Below are 8,908 nucleotides of genomic sequence, written 5' to 3'. Positions count from 1 at the left end.
TGTGTGGGTCTCAGGGAGTGTGTGTGCAGCTCTTTTCCTGTGTGCTGGAGTCAGAGGAGACAAAGAGCAGCGYTCTCTGAGATGTTATCGCTCCTCTCAGCTTTGAGCTCTTCATCTCGTCTCTGAAACAAAACGACCACAAACGACACCACAGACCCAAACCACAAGCTCTGACACACATCGACAGTACGGGAAACACACTCTCACAATGTTAGAAATATAAAACAATATAAATTAAATTAGAAAAGGTCAAATGGAATGAAACCCTTTAGATTCCTGATTGCGAGAGATTTTATTAGATTAAAAAGTCTCATAAAACAATTTTAACACAATGTGTTTAAACTTTCCTCTGTATATTTTGGTGCACAGTTAATATTTTATAGCTGGAAAATAAAATCAAAAAGACATTTAGTGAAGACTTGGAAACAAGGGAACATTGATCAAATGAATAGCTGAAAATTTGTAAAATCCAAATACTTTGACTTAAAAGTAGCATTTTTCAAAAGATAAACAAAAGAAGACGATTTGTTTATTCAGAAAACTATCAAACAGAAAAATTGTCAGTTCAGAAAGTTTAACAGCAGAACAAAAACAACCATCAGAAAACAACTAAAAACAAATTAAGAAAAATTAATTAGCCACAAAATGATTGTAGAAGTAACAACTTTTTAAAAATCAGTTCCACTTCAATCGAAACCAATTCCAGGAACCAAACACCAGTTACTGATGAGAAATATTTTATCTCTTTGACCCGATGAAGTGATTAGTTTCATGGTAAAATTCAAACAGAAGTACAACAAAATTCTCCTCGAAGGCAGAAAATTTTACTAAAAACATTTCCAAACCCACTTATTTTTTTTTAACCAAGAACACTTTTAATAAACTTTTTAAAATTTAAAAAACATCACAGAGAAGTTGGACTGATCAGCATTTAACACAGAGCTGCCGGGCGCTGAGTTTATGATTTTTCAAAGTTTCTTTTTTCTTTTAACTCTAAACCAACTTGGTTATGTTAAACAAACAAAAAATAAAATAAAATAAAAAAGTCACAAAAATGTAATGTGTCATCTAATTCAGCCTATTTATGGCATTTAGGTTTAAATGTGAAATTTCTATACTTTATAAATAATAACTTGGTCTTAAACATGAATCCAATACCTTTTTTTACAGAACTAAATAAAGCCTCATAGTTTTAAATCACAAAATCTACAAAGTGATGTTCTGGTTGGTGAAAATGTGACAAACTTTAAAATAACAGATGAAAATCTGTGTACAGAAGTTTTAAGGAGCAACTAAATCTTTCTGCACAGAACAGAAGTCGTAACTAGAACTGAATTTGCCACAAATTGTTTAAATTAATTGGTAAAACTCATCCACTTTACTTATAATCCCACCAGAGCTCAAAGCATCACTTTTAAGACATTAAATGTTTTCATTTGATAATCAAAGTTAGCTTTATTACTTTAGAATCTAAAAAATAAATATAAAAGTTGTAACTTTTCTCTTTTAAATACTCTCTGTCACACAAACATGTCTGTTTTCTGTAAAACGATTTAAAAATGTTTTTAATCTTCTAATTAAAAAACAAAGTTATAAACTAAACCACAGTCTTGACCTTCACACACACATATTGCACGTATACTGTTTCTAAACAACACAAGAGTTTTTACATTTCATATTAAAGATGAATATCCAYGTAAAACGTACACCAGTTGGAAAATTTATTTAGTCTTTTAAAGCAACTTTAGGGATAAAAACTGATTTTGTTTCTACACATGCCATCCTGACAGGAAGTCTTTTGGGAAAAATAAATCTGACGTTCGAGTGTGTCCAGTTATCTACCAAAGTCTTTCCTTTCCTACTTACTCCTCTTCAGTTTCCAGCTCACAGCTTCTTTTCCCATGATGCTCTCGGTGCAGCAGCAGGTGAACTGTAGCACCTGTAGAGCAGCTGGACTCTTCATCGTCGTCCTCATCCTCAGACAACACGCTGCCATTTATTTTCTGTGCAAAGACGACGACTCTGTTTCGCTGTGCAGTCTCACTGGCTTCCCCTGGTCACCCACAACACACACACACACACACACACACACACACACACACACACACACACAGGTTTCAGGTTGGAGACCCCCCTCTGTGTGACTAATACAGGGAAGCCCATGCAGGTGTGCCTGTGAGTGACTCAAACAGAGGACTGGAAAGGTGAAGTGGGCTAACAGTGTTCTGACTGGGTCTCCCCTCTGACAAAAGGCATCAACAGAATCCCCTGCTTACTGAAAACGGTGCAAAGATCGAAACAACCGGGTTTCCATTCAGGTTTCGCTCCAAATAAAGCTTTAATTTATGACAAATTGGAGGCAGGGCGGGTAATAAAAGCCTGTCACAGTCAGAAGGTGACARGATGAAGTAAAAGCTCACCGTCAAGTTAAAAAACAGCCAATATTTAATGTTTGACTCCTAATAAGCCACTCGTGCTTTCATTGTTTCTCTGCGCCTCCTCCCACCCGTGGAACACAGAGGTCGCCCACAGACCAAGTGAAAAATGTCAGCTCTCTCGCTGCCCGAGTCGGCGCGCTCGTTTTCCATCACAGCACAGGAAATGTGACGGGCCTCGAGTTGCGCCACAGCATCTGATCTGACAAGAGTTTCATTTCCCAACTGTTAGAGCAGCGTTCACATGAACAGACAGGGGGGAAAAAAACACTTTTACATTTGGGTTGGTGGTTCGAAACCTCCAGGAGCGCCACCAAGGGGATGCTGAGGGAGGCAATGACCACYTCTAAAACATCGGTGCCCCCTCCTCGGCCTCTTGAGTCACGAGCTTTTGCTGTGTGGATTTTTAGTTTCCACTTTCTCTGTTGGATTAGTTGAACCTCGTAACACAAAAGCTTTTTTTTTTTCCTGAGCAATTAGGAGCTAAAAATATMAAATAAAATAAAGTCCTCAGCTTCAGGATGCGGGGTCACAGGAGGTTTTATGTAACACATCATATCAAAATGAGGATTAAGTCAAATTTGGTCACATTTTCAGATTCCAGGCTTTGAAAGCTAGCCCATAGACCCTGAGATATGACTTAATTTGTTTTGTTGATTATGATAATACACAAATTTTATGTCATTTTAATGAGGAATGTTTTATAAAGAGGAAATGTTTAAAAGTATTTAAATATTGAGATTTTCCAGCTGGGAATAAACAAAAACATTTCTAGCTCACAGAGAAAATCTGAAAATTTTAAGATGTTTTTCCTCAAAATCAGGTTATTTGTTGCTACTGCYCAAAAAAGTGCTTCARATTTTTGTTTTATGATTATATTTCAGACAGTTCATTCAAATGACATATTGATAAAAGGCATTTATTTGTTACATTTTGACAAAACGCAACAAGTTTTAATCAAAACACGATATTTGCCTATTTCTCCACTTTTAGACGTTATCCTCGTTTCGATATGATGGGTAACATATGTGTAATACTTTATTATAAATATAGATTTATTAGAGGAGAAACTTCAATAAGATGAAAGTGAAAGTGCTTTTCTCAATAAATATCAGCTGTCAAAAAACAAAACTAAAGCAGACCTGCATAACTCACTTTCATGTTGCTTTTTTATTTGTCATATTTGACAACAGTGTCACAAATCTGAAATTCAGTTCTGGTTTGTTGATTTTGAGGCCACCCTTGTGTTTTCAGTGGCCCCCCACATTAAAACGTCTCTGGAGCCACCACTGTCTAACTCACAATGTTTTCATCGTCTCTCACCCGATTCTCAAACCAAAATAAGAGCTGTACGGTTTTCTAAAATCCTGTTAAACATCAGAAACTGGATCAACCTGACGTTTTGACATAAGCATCGCCCCAACAATAAAACTTCACCCTCCCAGGTCGACACCAGCGCTGATCATTCTGGCCTAAACAAAAACAAACTACTTTGTGTTGACCCAACTGCAGGATCTGAGTGCAAAGCTGCAGTCCAACCACAGATGTCACAGAAGGTGTTTTCCTGTAAGGTTTTCTTGGTGCCTCGAAGGTAAACACCTGTCGTGTTGTGATGGAACAGGAGCTACCTGACTCAAGTGTTGGTGGCTTCAYTTGCAAGAAATAGCTCAGGTTTTAGTTGTGTTGCCACCTAGTGGTTTTAGGGTTCAGCTGGCTGCAGGGGTGTACTTTCACAAAAAACAGATTGCTGCGACAACAACCTGCAGCTTTTTATTTTAGCAGACTGTCACATTATGACATAGARATCATAGAGACAACTAGAGTGAGCACTGGTCTCATGAGCCTGTGATTCACTGTAGCAATGACAGCCATTGGCATAGAGGTCAAGTACAGAGAAGGTATACGTATAAGCTTTAATAATGTATGTAAAAATGCCAGAAAGCTGTGTGTATTACAGATGTACCAATAAAAGAGAAATTAAAAATTAAAATATCTGCAGAAATTTAAAATATGTCATTTTTAAACTCAGCTAAAGATTGGATACTGATCACTTTTTAAAGCAGTTAGTAGAGGCTGTGAGCTGTTTCCGTTTGGACGCCATCTTGATTCTCCACCATGTCACAGATGTAAACAATAGGCAGAGTTCACTTTAGTAATATTATATTATCTTATGCAAAATATATCAGGCAGGTAAAAAAAAAGCTGATGCAGTGAAAGTTAAATGTTTAAAATTAATTCAAATAATTTATCTAAATATGTGTAATTCTTGTACCCAGTTTGTTCTGCATCTTTGTCATAATTCCTAATTGGTTAAGGTCAAAGCAGATTTAAGTTGGATTAACAGCTAAAATTAAAAAGACAAAATGTGGACGATGTGGTTGTAGAATTTGTAGGAGTTAAAAAAAAAAGACAGCCATCCTACGCTCATCATCTGAAACAAGAATAAACGATAAAAGCATACGGCACTACTTTATCTTCACAAACAATGAAACTCTAGGTTTTAATTAGGCTGTAAACATTTAATGAACCATTAAGTTACAGATCATTAAATTAAAATAACATTTTTATGTCTTATAAATCTGTACTCCACCTGCATTCTTCGCTTTTTGAATTTTAATGTTAAACATTTATCTTTTGTAGATACAGACTCTGTTTTAGCAAATACATTTTTTAATTAAAAAACAAATAAATAATTTGTCTGAATAAATAAAAATCCAGCTCTTGATTTGACCAAATAGTGCCTTTGTTTAAGAGCATGGACTTAATAATTGATTATGAAGACATAACTTTATAAAACAAAAAATGAGGAAACAGTTTGAACCTTGGCTGTGTTTGTTGTCGTCAGCTTACTGCAGTGTTCTCCTGAGTGTAGCTTTGTTCACATGCACACACACACACCCCAGGTTTGTTTTTATATCCCTGTGAAGACTGTGAATTGACTTCCATTCATTTTCTGGTAATTTTATAGCCTAACCTTAACCGCAACCTAAACTCAATACACACCTTGGTCCTAACCCCCACCTGAAATTAGCATCCCGTACCCATGGGAATCCATTTGGTCCCCACTAGGCTGTGTTTTGCTGGAAAATGGTCCCCACGATGTAGCAAAAATGTGCCCACACAAACATACTCTGGGATGTCTAATTTTAGATGTGTTGTAATTCCTGCATGATTGGTTTTAAATGATAGTTTTAGCAGTCCTGATTTATTGTGTTGTAAACCGTTAGCTTGAACCAGCTCTGCAAATGAAACATGTTTTATATTCATGGTGTTTATTTTAGGGTAAATGRTCAGGGGTTAGGCCATAAAATTACCAGAAACTGAATGGAAGTGACTCCACAGTCTCCACGGGAATATAAAAACAAACTTGGGTGTGTGTGTGTGTGTTATACTTGTTTTTACTACAGAGTGAGGACTTTGTTAGGTTTCTAACCAAGTGAGGTCATTTTTGATAAGTGAGGTCCTTTTTGATAAGTGAGGACATTTTCCCAGTCCTCACTTTGTTTGCAGCTCTACTGTGCTTTACCAGTTAGGTTTAGAGGTATGGTGTGAGTTAAGTTTTGGTTCAGGTTAGGAATACACTAGTAATGGTTAGTGTTAGGGAAAATGTCTGGGTTGGGCATAAATACAGTTACAAAAATGAATGAAAGTTAATGCAAAGTCCTCAGTTTGATGAAAGAACAAGGATGTGTGGGTGTAGGGGGTAATGATATAGTTTTATTTATCAGAGAAGCCTCTCTATGTGCATCCTTTTTTATTTGAAAGTTAGAATAGACCAATTAATTTCAATGCTATTGTTTTAAATGTCTTMTGTTCCTTGTTATTTTCTTCCTCAGGTAAACACTTTTCAGAAAGAAAAAAAAAAGTCTAATTTGTGCATTTACTTTCTCACGGTGCCAAGAACAGCTGCAGCGCTGAGGAAACTAAATGTCGCCGACTGACTCCGTCACAGAAAATGTTTTTGTACTTCGGTCTAATCTTGATTTGGTTTCTGTTCAGTCAAAAACTACAAAGAGTCGCTGATGAGCAGGGGTTGTGTTCAGGCAGCGTAAATTTCTATTTTTAATCATTTCTGGGTTTTTTTTTCTGATGATATTAAGAGGCTTTTTTAATGTTATAAATGAGGGCATTCTCACACAGAGGGGAGGTCAGAGGTCAGCWACAGCCTGCTGCTGGCAGGAGGCTCTGAGGTCACATGACACGTATAAAAAGTGTTCGATTTGTGCAGAAACAACTAATAACTCATCCTCCTCCCTCTGCAGCTGCTCCACTTCCTACCCCATCCTCTCCAGCCCACACGTGCGGCTGCGTGCGCGYGTGTGTGTGTGTCAGTACCGTGGTGTTGCAGTTCGATGCCTCGAACCCAGAGGCAGGAGGGAGCGAGGTGCAGATCTGGTTGGGCTCCACTTCAAAAAGCCAGCGCAGACCACGACCTCGCTGCTGGAGGGCTTCTGCAAACGCTCCGCTGCAATGATCCGATTGGACGGAGCAGCAGCAGCAGGCTCCAGCTGGGGCGTGGTTTCAGGTCTGGCTGCAGTGCCTCCTGACAGATCCCACTCAACGCCACGCAGACGGGTTCACCTGCTTCTTGTTCTCCGGGAGATTTCAAATGGACCCCAAATGGATTCAGGTTCTAGTGATGCTGCTGTTTAGTCAAAGTAAGACGAACTTCTTGCTCTATGACGTTTCTTTTTGTTGTGTTTTCACCAAGAAGTGAATAAATCTGTGATTTTGATCCCAACATTCAGAAATCAACTCAGCTTCAGCTCATGTTGCTAAAGCAAAGGAGGGGAAAGATGTTTCGATCCAGTGTACGCCTAAAAAGGACGGGGCAAGCATGGTGATCTGGTTTCGAGTCTTGGACAAGTCTGGCATGGAGTTCATTGCATCAGTCGCCCTCAGCGGACAGCTAAAGAAATCTGCACATTACTTTGATCAAATCTTCAGACTGACAGAGTCTCACACCCTCACTCTGAAGTCCTTCAAAAGAGAGGACAGTGGGATCTACAGCTGTGCCTGTCTGGTCGGTGGAAACAGACTCGAATTTGGAGCAGTAACCAAACTGGAACTTGAAGAAGGTGAGCTGTGTTTCCTTAAAGTGGTCCAGTTTTCACATTATAGTCAGAGACTCATATCCTTTTTACTCTTTTTTTAAAAGAAATTAAAAAGGCAACCGAAGCTCCAGCACCGCAGCTCACYGCCCAGATGACAACAACAAATAAATGTGACTGTAAAGACAAAGACCAGACAGGTAACGTCCCCACGTTCTGTACCATCCAGAGACCTGTGAGAGGACAAACAGAGGTAAACAAGTGTTTGTTTGTTTGTCAGATTCATCCATGTTTTGTGCCCCGATCATCCTGGGCCCCCTGGCTGGAGGCTGTGGCCTTCTTCTCCTGCTCCTCTTCATCACCACTATATACTGCAACAGTGAGTTGATTTAATACAGAGCTCACCTGAAACCATCATGTTCATCTAAACGATTACAATCATTAATTAAMCTTAGATTTCCTCCGCAAAGCTGTGCTTTTAATTATTTTACGTCTTTGCCCAAATGCAAATATTCTCCAACTTTAATGTTGTTTTTCTTTTTAGAAATGAGGACTCGAAGGTGCCCACATCACCACAGGAGGAAGTAAGTTTCTCTTCTTTCATTTTTCTAAAAAATTGAGTGTAAAAAAATAAAATCTTGATGTTTTTACTTAATTTTCTTACAATGGCATCGACTTAAAAATATATTTTACCGTTATTTTAATGACTATAGTTTTAGAAACTTGTTTTTTTTATTTTACGTGGGTTTTGTTTCGTTTTTTAATTTCTTTATCTGAAATCTACCGACCCAAATATTCTTAATTTTTTCCTGTTTTTAGGGTTTAATCAGGATATTTTGGTTCAAGTTTAATTCTCCACCATAAAACATTTTGTTTTGTTTGAGRTTTTGTTTTTTAAAATATTGGGGAAATAGTCTAGTTTTTATTCCAGGCCCGTTTTTATCTCTAAACTAAAATGTGTTGATTTTAGGACAAATAAAAGCTTTAAAATCCTTTTAGTTAGCATTTCTTCCCTTTTTAATTCTCTTTTAAACTGATTTTCTTACACAGGCCGAGGATGGACGCTCTTGAGAAACAAATGATGGTCAACAGACACGTCTGATCTCTGCTGGAATTTCACCAAATTTTCTTCAAACTCGTTTATTTTTCAAWTTTTTTTTTGTCGAAAAAGGTTTTAATTTTTTGTAAAATAAAACCTTATGATTTCCAACAACAAAAAAACTAAAACAGTTTGAATCAGCTCAAAGCGCCGATTATTTAGGTTTTACTGTGTCGTAATTCCAAGACTGAAAATTTAACTGACATTTGGATCTTTTTCCAAAATAAAATCATGAAATATTTTGTTTTTAACCATTAATTTGTGTCCTTGAAGAATCCAGAGATTTTAAGCCAAATTGTCTTGTTTTTGCAAATGTAATATAA

At 37.4% G+C, this 8,908-nt stretch overlaps 1 protein-coding gene across 2 annotated transcripts; it reads left to right on the top strand.

Annotated features, from left to right (window-relative positions):
* The first annotated feature begins 6,041 nt into the window (after positions 1–6,041).
* Positions 6,042–8,074, top strand: cd8a (CD8a molecule). 2 transcript variants are annotated; one of them, XM_014017061.1, is made up of 5 exons: positions 6,042–7,093; positions 7,184–7,513; positions 7,594–7,686; positions 7,767–7,865; positions 8,031–8,074. In XM_014017061.1, the coding sequence occupies exons 1-5, from the start codon at positions 7,045–7,047 to the stop codon at positions 8,072–8,074; spliced, it is 615 nt and encodes a 204-aa protein (XP_013872515.1). In that variant the 5' UTR covers positions 6,042–7,044. The 2 variants fall into 2 exon arrangements, with proteins under 2 accessions (XP_013872515.1, XP_013872514.1); XM_014017060.1 differs by having other exon boundaries at positions 7,594–8,053.
* The last annotated feature ends 834 nt before the right edge of the window (positions 8,075–8,908 follow it).

The sequence above is a fragment of the Austrofundulus limnaeus genome, unplaced genomic scaffold (genome assembly GCF_001266775.1).
Source record: "Austrofundulus limnaeus strain Quisiro unplaced genomic scaffold, Austrofundulus_limnaeus-1.0 Scaffold160, whole genome shotgun sequence".
Taxonomy (NCBI): Eukaryota; Metazoa; Chordata; class Actinopteri; order Cyprinodontiformes; family Rivulidae; genus Austrofundulus; species Austrofundulus limnaeus.
This window is presented reverse-complemented; position numbering and strand designations above follow the sequence as displayed.